The sequence below is a fragment of the Rhincodon typus genome, chromosome 41 (genome assembly GCF_021869965.1).
Source record: "Rhincodon typus isolate 14 chromosome 41, sRhiTyp1.1, whole genome shotgun sequence".
NCBI lineage: Eukaryota > Metazoa > Chordata > Chondrichthyes > Orectolobiformes > Rhincodontidae > Rhincodon > Rhincodon typus.
Genome location: NC_063372.1, coordinates 3,145,689 through 3,163,939, shown reverse-complemented (window position 1 = coordinate 3,163,939; position 18,251 = coordinate 3,145,689). Strand labels below are relative to the sequence as shown.

Here is an 18,251-nt window from a genome sequence, read left to right as displayed (position 1 = left end):
TAGTAGGAACTGCCGATGCTGGAGAATCTGAGATAACAAGGTGTAGAGCTGGATGAACACAGCAGGCAAAGCAGCATCAGAGGAGCAGGAAAGCTGATGTTTTGGGTCTGGACTCTTTTTCAGACCCTTCTTTTTTCTGAAGAAGGGTCTCGACCCGAAACGTCAGCCTTCCTTCTCCTCTGATGCTGCTTGGCCTGCTGTGTTCATCCAGCTCTACACCTTGTTACTCGAATCATCAAACCAGTCCAGTTTGCGGAATGGGCAGCACCTGGTCGTACCGATTGTGAAGCCTGATGGCTCAGTTCGCCTTTGTGGGGATTTTAAACAAACAGCAAACCGCTTCTTACAGCTGGATAAATACTCAATCCCTCGCATAGAGGATTTATACACAAAGCTGGCAGGGGGACTGTCCTTCACAAAGTTGGACATAAGCCATGTGTACCTGCAATTGTGGTTAGATGAGGATTCCCAGAAGTATGCTGCACTTAATACCCATAAGGGTTTCAACCAATATACGAGACTGCCACTTGGGATATCATCAGCCTGTGCCATTTTGCAGCGGACGATGAAGAACATTTTACAAGGTCTACCCCAGGTCGCCATTTATCTAATAATGCCAAGAACGGACAGAAGACTCCTCTAAGCAAGGGAGACTGTTTGTTTACTTCAGGGGACAGTTTGGATCCAAGACTAAGGCATGGTCAACACAGGTCAAGTCCAGCGACTTTCAAAGTTCAGGTAGGTGAGGTGGTCCTGAACAAGCACATGGACCAGATGAATGCTGTAAACTCACAAACAGGTCAGGTGCAAAACATACCGGGCCCCTCTGAATAGCTAGAAAGGCTGTTGAAGGCTGTGGGTTCTCCTCTGTCTGGTGTTGAAGGAACCTCGGAGTCTGAGGTGGACATGGCGGATGTCGTCGCCTCGATGCCTTTACTGCCTGCAGAGGAGGATGAATTTCTTCCGAGACGTTCCAGGTGGGCTATCGTCCAGTCCACACTGTCCGTATCCAAGGTGGAGTCGAAGGAACTGGACCCATGCGAAATCCCTCCAAGAAAAAGAATAGGCCTACATCCCCAGACTTAGAGGTGGAGGGATGCAGTGATTGTTCCCTAATTGGTGCCATTAACCTGATCCAATCAGGAAGCTCTGGCTGACAGATATAAACAGGAGTGTCAGAGGTTCTGTTCACTCTGAGGGAGCTGTATTAGTGTCAAGGATGCTCCATGTGTAAATAAAGGGTGACTTGATGACAGGTTACTGGCCTCTATGCAGTTATTTCTTGTGAAGTATACCTTGCACCATCTCTTCAGTCACGTGTTGATCTGATATATCCTATTTCTACTCTGACTAGCACACGACACTGGTAGTAATCCTGAGATGACTACCTTTGAAGTCCTACTTTTCAACTTACTTCCTAACTCTCTAAATGCTGCTTTTCGAACCTTATCCCTTTTTCATTTTCACCTTTGCTACCAACAACAATGTGTTTTACCTCTGTCATTTGTACCAATAACGACATTAAACTTGATTTTTACTGAACCAAGGCAAGGGTTCAGAAACATGTAATTAAAGCTTTTTTCAATTAGCAGAGGAGTTTTGGCTATGTGGTCGACCCAATATGGAATCAGTTTCAATTTAACAACTGGTTTCTGTTCCTCTGGCCAGTGGTGCACTGTTTACCTTAAGAGATACACAGTGTGATGAGCATCAAAGTATAAAAGACGTTATACTTCTATGTGCCCAGTCACAGAAACATAGAAACTAGGAGCAGGAATAGGCCATTCGGCCCTTCGAGCTTGCTCCACCATTCCGTTTGATCATGGATGTTCCTCTATCTCTTTACGATATTCCTGCTTTTCCCGATTCTGCTTGATGCCTTTAAAATCTAAAATTGTATCTATCTCTTCCTTGAATATATTCAGTGGTTTGGCCTCCACAGCCTTCTATGGTAGAGAATTCCACAGGTTCACTACCTTCTGAGAGGAGAAATGTTACCTCAGAGACCAAAATAGAAATGACTGGAAAAGCTCAGCAGGTGTGGCAGCATCTGTGGAGAGAAATCAGAATTAACACTTTGGGTTGAGTGAGTGTGACCTTTCACTTGATGTGAAACATTAACTCTGATTTATCTCCACAGATGCTGCCAGAATTGCTGAGGTCTTCCAGCAATTTCTATTTTGGTCTCTGATTTACAACATCTGCAGTTCTTTTGGTTTTTAAATGTTCCTTCATCTCAGTCCTAAATGGACTAACCTGTACCCTGAGACTGTGACCCTGATTCTAGATTGCCCCAACCAGGGGAACTTCCTCTTGCGCATCTTGTCTGTTCATCTCTGTTAGAATTTTGTACTCAGAGTGAGAGCAGGGTGAGGCCAGCAGGAAGATCAATGAGAGGTAGCAGCACAGTGAGAGCACGGTGAGGCCAGCAGGAAGATCAATGAAAGGTAGCAGCACAGAGTGGGAGCAGGGTGAGGCCAGCAGGAAGATCAATGAAAGGTAGCAGCACAGTGAGAGCACGGTGAAGCCAGCAGGAAGATCAATGAAAGGTAGCAGCACAGTGAGAGCAGAAACAGCCCAGCGGGATGATAAAACAAAGGCAGAAGCTCAGGTAGAGCAAGGGTCAGTGCTAGGACCTTGGGTCTTTATGCAGGTCTTGAATATTGAATTGCAGAGTAACATTTCAAACTTTTCCACTGATAACAAACACAGAGTTGTGGCAGACAGTGAGGATACTACCAATCGAAAGGAACAATATATAGTCTAGCAGAATGGGTGGGTAAATGACAGCTGAATTTTCAGACAGAGAAGAGAAAGGTGATGTATTTTGGCAGAAGGCGTAAGGAGAAGCAATACAGACTTAATGGCACAGTTCTAAAGATTGTGCAGGGGCAGAGGGACCTACAGTCTGTTGGAAATTGGGGTCCCTTACGAACTCAATTTTCTTCGTATTTACTGAATAGCATAAGCCCTTTCATTTCACAGCTTTTATAGCATTGACTAACTTTTCAAAAGTCTAGCATAGGAAAACAAAAGGGAAGTATTGAGATGCACTGCAGTTACCATGCCCATTGAAGTAGTGTCAAAAATGGATCTGGTGCCAAGTGTACCCTAATTTCAATGTGCTGTTTATGAAAAGACATTGGATTTGTTCTTAGAAAGAATAGTAAACTAACCCTCAGATGAAGGTGGGCGAAGGGACAATGGTCATTTCTGGTGTCATGAGCAGCTGCCTATGGTAATTGGTCTAAAGGATTCAGACAACTGATCGACATTGAGTGAATAACCCACCCCTGGACATCAGATATTTCATTAAGTGCTTGGGGCAGAAGGGAGTCCTCATCGGGTGGTCTCTACAGGAAGCAGTCCCCATTGAGCAGTTCTCATCAGGTGGGCCTCTTAGGCAAGAATCCTTATCAAGCAGTTAGTGTGTGATGCTCAGAGTTGTCTTCTCCAGATCAAAGATGGACCAGAAGGAAGGAGAAGGAAGACCAGGGAAGAGAGAAGATGCTGCCTCCACAACTTTAACAAGACTAATACATTCCACACCAACAGCCTGTTTGTTCTATGGTATCAGTGAACTGTTCCCAATTGTCACAGTTTTATGCTTTATTTACCGAATTAACTAATGTATCACATCTAAACTGCCGTTCTTAACAAAGTAGCTAAATTATTACAGAATTGCTACAAATCGATGATTGTCTAAATTAACTGTAATTGCAAACTTCCTAAATTCAACAGGTGCGTGTGCATCAATCTTTGGAGATGGCAGCCGAAACGGAGAGGGTGGTTAGAAAAACATATGGGACTTTGGGCTCTGTTATTGCTCAACTCATGCTGAACTCCTTTAAAGTCTGGCAACATCTTCTTTCTTGGTAAAGGACAGGTGCAAAATACTCATTTAACCTCTTAACCATGCCTTCTGTTCCCATGAGGAAATCCCTTTTAGTCAATACTGGCTGCATACCTTCGGATTCCTTTTTATTTTAGCTGCTAGTTTCTTTTCATACTACTTTGTTGCATCTTATTTACATTTTCACCTGCCTTTTCTATTTTCAGCCAGGTTCTCACTTTGTATTATCAATCTAACATCAATCATATGCACTCATTTTGTGCTACATTCTACTCTCCTTCTTTCGTTTCATCCATGGAGCTCTAGTTTTGCTTGCCCTACCTTTCCTCCTTGTGGGAATGCACTTTGACCATCAGAACAGTCTGTTTATTAACAGCAGCTCATTGCTCACTTACAAGTTTTGCCTGTAAATTTTTGATTCCATTTTTCACAATGCTCCTCCTCTGACTTATTAAGCAGCTTTTATCCTTTTCCATAGCCAACTTAAACCTTGCTTCACTGTGATAATGGCTCACTCAACGTCTCATAACACTGATACATAGCTCATCTCAATTCCCAAAAACAGTTCCTGCAAAGATTCCATCCTTGCTAGGTCAGGAAGGTATTGATCTAGGAAATTCTTCAGAACATATTTGAGAAAACTCTTTATCCTCTCTGTCCTAATTTTAAAATATTTGAAGACCCCAATTTTAACCCTCTGTAGTTTTCGTCATGTCTGTGTAATTTCTCTATAGAATATATGCAGTGGAATACATCCAGTCATGTAATATTATCTCTGTTCTTTCTTAGCTCTAACCAAATAGATTCTATCCTTGAGTCTTCCAAGACATCCTCACTCTCTCCCTAACACTGTAATATCCTCCTTAAGACTACTGCTACTCCTCTTCCTCCTCTATTTCCTTTCCTATATTTCCAGAACCCCTTGCCTCCAGGAATATTTTGTATCCATTCCTGCTCTTGAGCCAGGTTTCAGTTACTGCAACATCATTGGTTTCTCATGTGGCTATTGGTGCCGGCAGCTCATTACCTTTATTTACCATGCACTATGTATTTCCATGCATTCACTGTATACCTAAACTAGAACTCGCTGCTTTACGTTTTAGTCTGACCCCACCTAATACCTGATTTTCTTTTTTTCACTTGGATCTGTCTCTCCCAATCCTTTGTGAATCTTATTTACCCTTCCTAATGTTATATCCTGGTTCCTATTCCGTCAAATTAGTTTAAACGCTCTTGTACAGAACTAGCAAACTATTCCACAAGGACCGTCTTTGGACTGTCAAAATGCAATCAATCTGGTCTGTGTAGGTCTCTGTCCCAGAATAGATCTCAATGTCCCACAAATCTAAACCCCTAATGGTAAAAAGATGTGCAACTACCTCTTAGTGTAGTACTGGACAGAAGGCTTCAGGCTAAAGTTGAACTCTGTATGCACAATTTCTGATTTCAGTGTAGGTCCTACCTTGATTTGAGACCGTGGGTTAGAGGTGTGACAATAAAAAAAGCTCAGCTATATCTGATCACTATAAAGTAATTTATGATGCAAAGTACATGCTTAGCAATAGTGAGTGAAGACAACATCAATCTCGCCTACTTCACCAGTGTAGCTGCATCCCAACCCAGCCATGGTAACAAAGCCTGGAAACATATGATCAAGCTTTTCATGCACTAAATGTCTGCAGTGCATATGAAACCAAACACGAGAATCGGAAAAGAAAACAGGAAAAAGAAAAATATACCAAACTGGTCTAATTTATGCATTCAAACTTCCTATAATAGGGCACATCCATACAAACGCTTGTTCTTAAATTTTTGCTCATGTTATGCAAGTTACTTCACTACAAGTTGTACTGTTGTCTTTGCAAGATATTTTGATTCCTCAATAGAACAATGAAAGCATTCGCATGGAGCTGATCAGCTGTCATTGTTGTGTCAAATAGAACCCATGACCAAAAATGAAAAGCTGCCATCAGCAGTGGCTGAGGAGATTTGAGCAGATCTTTTCATTCGACTGCTGATTAAAACACCCCAATATCAAAATAATGTGAAATTGAAATCAAGCAGCTCAAAACAACATATAGTCAAGGTCACAGATTTGAATATATTTTGGCACATGGGGGAAAGAAAAAGTAAAATTCTAACAACTATTGGACATTTCCTTGGATCATATACAGAAACGCATTTTACTCCTGGAACGTTTTGGTTATATAAAGACAGTAAAAAGATTTGGATAAAATATGATAATAAGCAAACTCCACTGTACGAAATGTTTTATAATGTTTTGATCCTCAATTCACATCTAACTTTGCAGCCCTCAGCTTCTGCACCAACACAGCCAAATAATCAAGTGCAATTTTAAGGAGAAGAGACCATGAATGCTGACTCACCTGTGTTATCATGTGATTGGTCATTGGTTGTTGCTGAGGTGTGGGTGGCAGTTGCTGCTGTTGTGCAGAATTCGACAGGACGGTCCTCCCAGGTTGCTGCGCAGAGGCTTGCACATAACTTGATGACGTTAATTCAGGTGTCCCGAGAGGCAAGCCTAGAACAGGAGTCCCAATTCTTACAACATAGAAGGAGTAATCTTATGAAGCTCTACTTGACAGCTGTACAAACATATGTACACTGCCAAAACAAGCAGAATTTACTTAATTACATTGTTCAATTCTTGCAGGCCACACAAGCTCAGTTCATACCACAACAAAAAGAAAATGATGCAGACTCTGTGTGTGACACAAACATCCTAACAAAGTATTTCAAAAAACATCATGATATAATGGAAATACATGAATTTCCAATAGACTAAAAATTCAGTTCCTTAAAGATTTGGATCGGATTTCAACTTTTTCTCAATTTATTCTGTTCCCTCTGTGTGAAATATACATAGGAATTCACATACTCAGATTGCACAATTTGTGCCTCAATTCAACATCTGAACAAACGTTTGCTGATAAGTGGATGGAGACAAGTGGTAGGAAATCCCACAAGAAATTCAGATTTAAAAGGAAACAATAGTTGTAGCAGGAATTTTGTTTCAACCCTGAAATAAAGGCTACAAAACAAATGTGGTTTATATTTTTGCCTCCTTGTGAGGACACTGCACACGCCTTGAAAGTTGCAGTCCAAAATGGAAAGGCTCCAGTGACACAGGTGATGGGATCAATAGTTGCTACTTTGTCCTTTAAGAGCACAACATCCTTCTAGCGCATAAACAAGTTGTCAGAGCTGCGAGTACAGTTGCTTACCATCCTGAAATATCAGGTCACTGGTTTTATGGGTGCCTGGGTGAAGTGTGAAATGAGCATCTACAAACATTTTACAATTCATATGCATGAATATAGCACAAAAGGAGTGACAGTATAACAGGCTGCAATCTAAGTGAGGCAACGTTTTGCAGCAGAGTCACAGGGCACAGTTTGTTCCTATGTTTCCTCATGATGAGTTATCAATTTTAGTCAACTTAGTAGACAGACAAGACATGACAGATGAATACTACTCCATGAGGATGGAAAGAAAATGCTGGAAATGCTTAGCAGGTCAAGCATTAGACAAACAAAGAGAACATTTCAGGTCAGTGACTGATGATGTGATAGGCTACTTAAAACTGTGATGAGGGGTAACTTCTTCACTCAACAGATGGAAAATTCTCTTCCCCAGAGGACTGTGGAAGCTCAGTCATTGAGCAGGTTTTAAAGAGAAACCAATAGATATCTGGAGACAAACTACATCAAGGAATTATGGGAATAGCACTGGAAAGTGGTGTTGTAGTAAATGATCAGCCATGATCTAACTGAATGGAAAAGCAGGCTTAAGGGGCTGAATGACCTAGTCCTGCTCCTATCTTGATGTTAACTCTGTTTCTCCCACCACAGATACTGCCTGACCTGCTGAGCATTTCCAGCGTTTCACTTTTGATTTGCAACTTCCAGCATCGGGAGTGTTTTGCTTTTGGAAAGGAAATGGGATGGCTGCTCCAGTGTTTGAACACAACTTGTGGCAGTCAGTGCAAGAAGGGCATTGGATGAGTCCAGAGAATCAAATTACTTGGGCAGGGATGACATGTCAAAATGAAAAACTGAGGAGGAGAGAAACATACCTTCGGCCTCAGCAAGAAGAACATTGAAATCAACTGATTATTTATGAAAGAGCAGGACAGAAAACAACTCCGAAATGAAGCATCAACATGCACACCTGTTTTGGAGACCCTGTTTCCACTCTTACTACTGCCAATGCTATCCCCTCGTGTCAGGATGGAAATTCCACTGAAGCTGCTTGCTTTAGTTACAGGTGGCTTCAGACTGCGGTTGGAGCTGTCAGAGTCCGTGCTACTCCATGGCCGAGGCTCAGAGGTCTTCAGTTCATTCTCAGTGCTGCTTTGACGGCTGCTAGAAGCTCTACTTAGGCACTCTCGGTTTCCTCTGCAACAATGGAGACATGAATCAGTGACCTGCTGAAAAGACCTCACTGCAGCGAAGTACTCTGATTTCTGCATTATTCCATGAGGATTCATCTTTGCTTCGATGCAAGTGTTTCCTGCTTATCAGAATTATAAGCCCTTTGTTTCTTGTTCACTTTAAACATCAAAAAGCCTGTAAAGTATTGCACAAACTTTGCCACAATGATATGGTTGGTGGTGCTTTTCAAGTCTTCATGCCCAGCATTTTCACAAACGCAACAAACGAACAAAAATACCAACACATCAAACATGAAAAGTGCTTCTTTAGACCCATCTATCTATTCTAGGAAAACTCCACAAAAGGAGCTGAATCCAAGAAGTGACAGGAATTGGGAGACAGACAACATTGTATAAATTTAGCACCTCATTGCCCTGTGTAACATATCTTGCGAATAATAATAAATTGCCTCACTTTAAAACCAAGCTGTCATAATAAATGATCAACACTGCTACAAATATGAATACTTGGTAAAGGGGCTAACAGACCTCAAAAGTGCAAAATTGTCAGTGCACATATTCAATAAAAGCTGCATTTATGTAATGCCTTTACCATCATAAAACATCCTTAGGCATCTTATAGGAGCATGACCAAATAAAATTTGACATCAGCTAGATAAGGGGATAATTAGGACCAAAACCACAGTCAATTGGTCAGATATAAGAAGCTTTGTAAAGTAGAAGAAAAGAGAAGCAGAGACGATCAGGCAGGGAATTTAGAGCTTAGGGCCTTGACAGGTGAAGACACGGCTGCCAGTGATGGAGTAATTAAAATTGTGGATGTGCAAAAAGCCACAATAGATAATGGCAGAGGGTTGCAGGGCTCAAGGAGATTAGAGATAGGAAAAAGTAACACCATGGACAGTTTAGAAAACAAATATGAGAATTTTAAAATTAAGGCACTGCTTACTTAGAAAGCAACAAAACAGTAATGGGTGGATGGAATTTGACTGGGATGGAGCTGGTGGCATTAGAAAGAAGTTTGTGGAAGGGCCGAAGCCTCCCAATATTAAGTTGGACAAAATTTCTTCTCATCCTGTGTTGGATGTCAGATAAGCAATCTGACAATTTAAAGGAAGTGGAGGAATCAAGGGAGGTGTTGGAGAAGTACAGTTGGACATTGTCAGAATACATGTGAAAACTAATTATGCTTTTAGGTGATGTCGCAGATTTGAAATCGGAAGGGGCCCAAGGATCAAACCTTCGTGGACAACAAAAGTTCACCACAGGAGTGGGAACAGGAGACAATGCAGGTGATCCTCTGGCTTCGACTAGATGGATAAGGACAGAGAATAGTGTTAATTCAGTTGGGCAATAATGGAGAGGGACTTGAGTAAGATAGTGTGGTCAATTGTGTCAAAAGCTATAGACAAGATGGGAAGGTCAAGGAGAGATAGTTATGTTTGTTACAGATAATGTTAAGACATTTACAAAGCCTCAAACTATTAATATGGTTTACAGCCATATTTTCCTTCAATGCTGATCAAGTACAATATTACCACAATGTAAAGCTAGCAGAGTGAATATAAACAGTTACAATAAGTTGCAGTAGGTAAACACGTCAATTAATTCAATTACATGCAAACACTCCAACAAACCACTATAGTAGTCTACTTCTCTCAGATTGATTAAAATACATTGCAATCACTCAAAGTAACTGCAGCAAAATTTCACTCAGCTAAAGCTGATCTTAATATAATTTTGACTTCCTATAAAGTTTACATTTGCCACTTTATGTGAGATACAGGATACCAAGAAAGAGAGGAAAAATAAACTATCAGTAAGTGTTGAAATCAGTTTGAACTAAGTTATTGCAACCAGATAAAAGCATCTCTTGACTGCCCTCGTAGCCAACCTGGAACCCTCAACAAGAACACCAGAGCACAAGGGCACTTGTTTCTGATATAGCTAATTATTCAACACAAAACAAAATCAGCACTGTGATTTAAGTAAAGAAAAACTGGAAATTAATTAACCAGTTCGAAGAAAGTATTTGGTCAGCCAGTTTTGGCAGTATGAACTTGTGTACTCTCAGATAGAGACCAGCAAAGAACAAAAAATTGTCAGTGACAGAAGAGTAGACAGAACAATGACAAACACATTGCAAAGCCATCCAATGACCAACAGCCATGCACTGGCTCTTTAAGAAGCTAGAGCTCCAAATAAATAATTGAATACCTAAAAAGCTGCCTCCTTTTTTGCAAACTAGAAGAACTGCCTTCTTTGGAGACTCTGTTGATTGTATTAGAAAGATAAATGTATTTCTAAAGGTTTGGGACATTCTTTGAATTAAAAGAAGCAACTACATGCACAAGCACTGCGCACACTGACACTGACCTGCTTTCCATTAGATAGCCATTGTATGAAGACTGAAAGAGAAAACAGAGTATTTTACAAATCTTAAGAATTAAATTGACCTAAAAACCTTAAGTTTTCCTTTATGGGTGAAAAACTCTCTACACACAGTATGAATCATGGCTCTTCATCACCCACAGACCATCACTCACATGGAGAGATGGTGATGTTGTAGCAATATCATTGGATTAGTAGTCCAGAGGCCCGGGCTAATGCATTGAGGACTTGGGTTCACGTCCCATTGTGGCAGCTGGTGGAATTTGAATTGAGTTTAAAAAAAACCTGGAACAGAAAATTAGTCTTAAGTAATAGTGACCATTAGACTATCATTGATTGATGTTAAAAACCCATCTGGTTCACTGCAGAGGAAACTTGTCATCCTTACTTAGTCTAGACTATATGTGTCTTCAGACCTGTGGCAATGGGGCTTACTCATACCTGCCCTCTGAAATGACCTAAATTCAAGAACAGTTAGTGATGGGCAACAAGTGGTGTTGCCAGTGACACCCACAACTTATCCATGATTTTTAAAATTATTCACATCAAACATTCTGCAGTTCTACAGCACGCCTTGACAATGAGCAAAGCTCTCCTGTTGTCCTTGGTCAATATTCTTCCCGCAATGAGTGCCACTAAAAGACTGAATTTATCACAGTTTTTCGACATGTGGAAAAAGCCTTCCATGTCTGCCTGTAATAACTGTATGACAAGATAATTAATTGGATATGAAGTACTTTGGGATACATCAGAAAAGTGAGATAAATTACCAAATATACAAGAGCTTTGCTGGATGTTTTTGGATCACCTGATTGATTCAAATTCAATTGACAAACAGGGAAAATATCTAATTTAAATTCTCATTATTGTAAATGAATGTGGCTTGTTAAAAATAGAGTTATATGGTTATCAAATTATCAAGATTCATTTTCATTACTTATTATTCTACAGCCTTTCAAAATAGAATAACCCATTGCACAAATAACTACTATGGGCTTACTTCTCGAGCAAATATTCGATCTCTGACTCGTTGATACTCCTCTTCTCTTTCTTCTATCGATTTGCTCCTTCGGTCATCTCGCAAAGGGACTCTCATCTGTAACAGGATCAAGTAGATAAGCTTATAAATGATCTTGTATGAAAGAATGCCTCCCAACATTCAGCTGTCAGTCCAGCAAGGTGAAGAACTGTCAAAGTATAATCTTCCTGAAAAATTAATAGTTGAAGGTAGTCTGCAAGCTGCGGCCATCAACCATGGGTAGTAAAACTTCCTTTACATGATGTAAATGCCTCAATTAAACGTAAAACACAAAAATGAAATAATGACATTGACTGCCAGTTCTGCACGCTGAGAATAATTGAGCGTGCGATTCCCAGCACTCTATTTGTAGCAAAGTCATAAATGATTCTAAAGAATTGCCAAATGATTTCTTCTAAAACTCAGTTTTAATGCTATGCACAGCGTCAAGACAGCTTGGCTGAAGTCACAATGACATCTGCTGTGATTGTGTCTTCAGTAAGTTACCCAGCTGCTATCCTCAATTTCTCTTCAGTATTCTAATATGGTCAATATACAGTTTTCCTCTATCAGTCCTTTTCCATTGTCTAGCTCTTCCAGTACTGTCTCGCATCATGCTACTAATATCTACAGCAGCAGTTTGTACTCTCCCCCCAAAATGCTTCAAGAACCTATCCTTTGTTCCCCCTTCTTCATCTATACGGTACCCCTCACTGACAACATCCACAAGGACAACATCAATCTCTAGATACACCCTGATAACACCCAGCTCAACAATTTCCCTTGACCCTTTGTGGAGAATCAAATTCCTTCTGTTATTTCACTTTCTCTAATCACCCCAATAAACTTTACTCCATCATTACTGACCATCTTTGACTCCGAGTGAGCTTCAAACCCCACATTTTACCCAACACCATGACAAAAACCACTTTTTTCCAAACCTCCTCAATATTCCCTGTCTCTACCATACTGCCCATGAAATTTTTATTTGCATCTTTGTCACCTATGGATTCAATTAATTTAATACTCTCCCTTCCAACTCCATCTCCAAAATTCCAGCTCAAAGTCAACAACGCAATAAATGCATTGCTAAAATGCATCTTACTTTGAGAGTGAGAAATTTTAAAACACGTGCTGCAAATGCTGTTCTAATGGCTGTTTGTAGTATGTAGTATGTAGTATGTAGTATGACGGCTAATGTTTCAATGGGACCTTTGTCAGATTCTTTGCATTCACAGCATATTCTGTATCAATTTCGGATATAATATTCTTCTTTGCAAAATAATAATGTTGAAATCTTCTTTAGGTACTGCTCAAGTGGATTCTTACAACAACTCTGTTGCATGAGATGGTAACTTGCAAATCTTTTCCACCCCATCTATTCCCTCCTGCACAAGTCCCTTTATACAGAAAGTAAGAATTCTCTGTAGCTATATCCGACACAAAAGAGAGAATGATGAAGCAAACAAACAAGACCGCCATCTCACAAGGATGGAAGCATTTTTTCTTACTTTTGCTTTACAGTAAATTATCTCCTCATGACACATGAACTCACCTGGTTGTCATCTTTGTCTAGGCTCGTGTCATCTCTTTTCAAGATAAATCTCTTTTGAAAATCCATACTCTTCTCATCTTTTATATGATCTGAAAACCTCTGCTCTGGTCTATGGTGGGGTAAAAGAAAAACCTTAAATTATAAACCATCAGCTTTCAGTTAAACACTGGGAAGATCAACCACAAATTCCCTACCCTTTTACTCATTCCATTCCCTTCCCTAACTATTGCCTCACGCTAAACCTGCTGGTTTGCCTTACTTGACCTCAAGTCGAGTTTCCAACCCCATATTAGTTACTGCAGGCTCAAGAGTCTGAATTACATACTCCTTATCCTAAATTTCATCACAACTGCTAACCTCCAGCTCCAAAGCCAGTCTCCACCTAAATTCAGTCCAACTGCTGCTGGTTACCTTGTCCATACCTTTATTATATTAAAATGCAATCATTTAAGAGCTCCCTTGTCCAGCCTCCCACCCATTACCCTCTGTAAACTTTATCCATTTCAAAATGATGTTAGCCAACTCCATTTCCACACCAATTTCCACACAGCCTCTAAAATCTCTCATTTAAATGTTTGCTCTTATGCTTAAATCTCTTCATGGGCTTCTGCAGCCTCCTCAAATCTTATAAGTTACTCAGCAATCCCCAGAGATTTCTGTTTCTCTAACTCAGGCCTTCTGTGCACACCGACACCCCCTTCTTCATTCCACCAACGGCAGGGGTGTGCACTCACCCGACTGAGACGCAAGTACTCGAATTCCTGCCCACGTTTCTCTACAACCCCTGTCCTCATTTTTTTCAAAGAGGATTTTTAAAATTCATCACTTTGGTCAAACTTGTAGCCACCTGTCCCCATAGCTCCTTTATTCAGTATCTATGTTTGTATGTGAGAAACAAGCTGCGATTCTAAAACAAGACCTGAGTGAAATATATCCCCATCAACACCAACTATTTTTAAAAAAAGTAAAAATTCACAGAATCTTCATTCAATAATGTCCCGGATGGGGGAGACAGGAGTAGTGCTGTCAATAAATTGGGGCAAACCTATCAGTGCATCACCTTTAAGTGGAAAGAATGTCTCCAATTGGAGAAGTCAAAACTAGAGGCCATATATACAGGATAGTGAACAATAAGTGCAATATGGAAATATATTATAATTTATTATTAAATTATAATTTATTTACTTCATGGTTAAAATTTGGGACTCATTACTACAGGAAGTGGTTGAGGCAAATTTGTCAGGGGCTTTCAAAAGGAAATAGACAAGTACAGAGGATTGGAGAAATTAGAATAACTGGCTCTTGCAGAAATCCAGCACAGACATGGTAGGCTCAATGGTTTTCTTCTGTGTTGTAACCATCTGATGATTCTATGATTAAGAGATGTCTATAACTGTGCAAGTCCACTAGCAGTAGCATTGAACTGCACAGGTTCCACTGACCAAAAACTTCATTCCATTGCCTATGGCTAGGTCCAAAGAGGGAACGGCATCCTCAATCCTATTATTTGAAACGAAGAGAAAAACTTGGAGGGAATCAATAAATACAACCAATAAAAACTTCGCTATACTGCTAAAGCATTCCCACATGAAACCTGGTGCAGTGGATAGAGCCTTGGTCTCTGTGATAGATCAGCACTACCCTATACAGACAAGTGGTTGGAGTACAGGTCCCAAACTTATAGTGAGTGGGTTCATACATACACGATAGCCAGTATAATACCTGAAGAAAGCATATTTTCCTTATTTTTCCCTGTAACAAGTCACCCACAGCTCCCTAATTTCCACAGATATTTTGTTCTTGCAAAATTGAGATTACCACATTTTTTTTATTCCAGAAATATACAGTTAAGTTTCAGACACAGATACATCTTGCCAATACCATTTCTGCTCTCATTAAAGGAGCTGCAATTCAATCATGGGGTGCAGTGAGGCTAAGAGAATAGAAAGAAACTAATTTCTCCTCATGCATTATAGTGCCCATTATTATTACATGGGGGGTCTCTATTTGTACAATGCAATCTCGTCATATTCATATAGTCACGCAGGAAAAAAAAATGGTGTTTTCAGTGCCAACAATCAACCACAATAAGACTTGTAAAAATGTGAACTGGGCAAGATTAGTGTATAGCATGTGCAACACTCCCAAATGTGTCAAAGTGGAAGAAAGGACTAGATCCAAATGTGGAATTAACAAATGAGCAATTTTAACCTGGCACAGAACACAGCTATTCCACCATTCTCCCACCATCCCAAAAATTAAGTAGAGTTAATCAAAAGAAAATCGCTATAACTAACAACTTTTGAAATGGACATGCAAATGGTTAATCAGTAGTTGGCCAGTAGAGTAACTGCCCATTATAAAAATGGATACCTTCATACTTTATGGTCAAATTACACTGGTGGGAATTTCACTGAGAAACGGCATGCAAGAATGGTCTCCAATGCTTTTTAGTTACAATATACTTACATTCTTGTATTTATCGTCTTATTAATTATAACAGCTTTTCCAGTTTGGTCAACATTGTGATCCATTCCAAAGTATGCAGCCACCCGGTGTAAGAGCATTCTGTGATAGGAGGTCATCTGAGGAAATTTCTTGTACTGATTACTGAAAATAACAAAGTTAAATAAAATGTCTTGCACACAAGCTGCAACTACAACTTTTTCATTTCAATGAAGCTGATTTTATAAAAGGGAGGGAATGAAACAAGAGAGTTTGACTCTATTTCTTGAATTTGAATGTTTAATCCAGGCTCATCGCTCCAGTGGAGAACAGAAGAGATGCTGCATTGTTGCAGGTATCATTCTGAACCCCATCCTTGTGTCAAGTGGATGTTAAAGATCTGATGGCACTACTAGAAGAGCAGGGAGTTCTTCCAATGTTCTAGACAACATTCCTTCCTCAGTAAACACTAAAACAGATGAACTGGTAATGTGCGCAGGTCCTTACTCTGCATAAATTAGCTGCCATGTCAGTGACTGCACTTCGGAAATAATTTTTTGGCTCAAAATAGCCTTGAAAAGTGATAAGGTGCATTATAAAATTGAGTTATTTTATTCCATTGGTCAGCGCATATGCTTACTTATTTACTAAGTCATACCTTCAACGCTAATTAAGAGAAAATAACATGTTAGACAATCCGATGTAAATATACTCTCAGAATTTCTACAGTGTGAAAACAGGCCCTTTGGCCCAACAAGTCCACACTGACCCTCACAGCACCCCACCCCCTACAACCTACACATCCCTGAACACTACAGGCAATTTAGTATAGCCAATCCACCTAGCCTGCACATCTTTGGACTGTGGGAGGAAACTGGAGCACCTGGAGGAAACCCATGCAGACACGGGGAAAACATGCAAACTCCACACAGACAGTCACCCGAGGGTGGAATCGAACCCAGGTCCCTGGCGCTGTGAGGCAGCAGGGCTAACCACTGAGCCACCGTGCTTTGCTCTGTTTATAGTTTTTAAATCTTTACACTAGCAATTTGTGGCATCTTCGTTTGCTCAAAATTCTGAAGCAGGAGAAAATCAGGCCTAACATAGGAAGCAATAGTTCACAAGAGCAAAGTGTCAAAATCCTCGATTGAAATAAATGACCGAATAAACTCAATTATGCACACACAATTTCTTGTCTTACAAGCCTAAATCTTATTGTGATTGGATCAGTGGCTGCTGGAGGACTGAATAAGATTTTTGAACCCATCTGAAGACCTTCTGGAACACTGTCAAGACTACAATACTCCAGCAATACTGATTTTATTTTGTAAATTTTCCGAGGTCTTCAAGTAAAAACACTAAATGCTGTGTTCTACCTTACTGGACACCTTATAAAGGGACACCAGGAGAAGGGAAGTGCTTGGTTATTAGCATCTTGCTAGGGATCACTCTGGGTCTGCAGAAGACAAGTGAGGACGACTTAGGGCCACACAGAGCAGCACCAGCAACTGCAGAGAAGGGAGACAGGAGGGTAGGTGGACTTTGCAACTCCCATGATTGCAGGGCACTCCTCATGTGGACATCCTGGATCTCCAGAGTCTAAGCCCTGGACGTTTGTGCTCAATCCCTTGCTCTCAGTGCCAAATTGAAATATGCCTGAAATAGCAGACTTGACCACTTACAGTGCAGCTGAGTGCATACAGTCTTCATATAGTGTTCCATGAAATTTGTGTCTAACCCGCACTCAATAGCTAGTTTAACATCATCAGGCATGTTTAAATTATGTCATCAGCAATTAGGGTTAAAGTCACATACTAAAGCCAGACTCTCAGAAGTTGCAACTTATTAATACAGGACCTATCCAGTACCCGTTTTAAGGGTTTTTGTGGCACAGTGGTCTTGTTTCCACCTCTGAGCCAGAAGTCCCAAGTTTCAGTTCCACCTGCTCCAGAGGTGTGTTATAATATGCCTGAATAGGTTGATTAAAAAGATCTCGAGTGCCTGTTTCCACCTTTTCATCAAAACAACCTCATTATTAGGGACCTGTTCAGATCTGCATATTTTCTAAGAAATTTTAGCTCTGAAAGCAAAAATGATTAAATTAACTTTATAAATGTTAATCATATGTAAAATATCCTCCAATATGCAACACAATTTGACTAAAACTTGCTTTCATTGGCACACAGGTTGTCACACAGACAGCAATAATTTACTTACTTATTATCACCGATAAAGTCCAGAATTTCTTGTTCTAATTTTAGCAGCATCATCCTGTCCCTGGAAGATACAATCATGGGTTTACACAGAATAATATATATAATGCAAGTAAAATTGAGAAATACATGTACAAAGTCAGTAGTATGATTTCCTAGTGTTACTGCCATAGAGACAGTTAACCTTTGAAAATAATTGAACTTTCAGTTGATAGTTGAAAGGTTGACACAACAAGGTTTTATGTTTTAAGACTTTTACTGAAACAAACAGGCTAACCACACAACTGACTAAACATCGTTGCTGTAATCAACTTGTAATTTAAAGTACAGAAACAGAAACTTCCCCTTTAACTTTTAACACA

The 18,251-nt window shown here is 40.1% G+C and overlaps 1 protein-coding gene across 1 annotated transcript in view; it reads right to left on the bottom strand.

Moving 5' to 3' along the window:
* The window catches only part of LOC109922195 (R3H domain-containing protein 2), a 138,457-nt gene that overhangs the window by 58,206 nt on the left and 62,000 nt on the right, over positions 1-18,251 (bottom strand). Inside the window, exons 6-12 of the mRNA XM_048618837.1 lie at positions 17,894-17,953; positions 15,701-15,841; positions 13,232-13,340; positions 11,659-11,754; positions 10,644-10,675; positions 8,045-8,271; positions 6,241-6,395 (exon numbers count right to left, since the gene is read on the bottom strand). Of these exons, the coding sequence (XP_048474794.1) occupies positions 6,241-6,395; positions 8,045-8,271; positions 10,644-10,675; positions 11,659-11,754; positions 13,232-13,340; positions 15,701-15,841; positions 17,894-17,953 (820 nt within the window). The remainder of the gene's footprint in view (positions 1-6,240; positions 6,396-8,044; positions 8,272-10,643; positions 10,676-11,658; positions 11,755-13,231; positions 13,341-15,700; positions 15,842-17,893; positions 17,954-18,251) is intronic.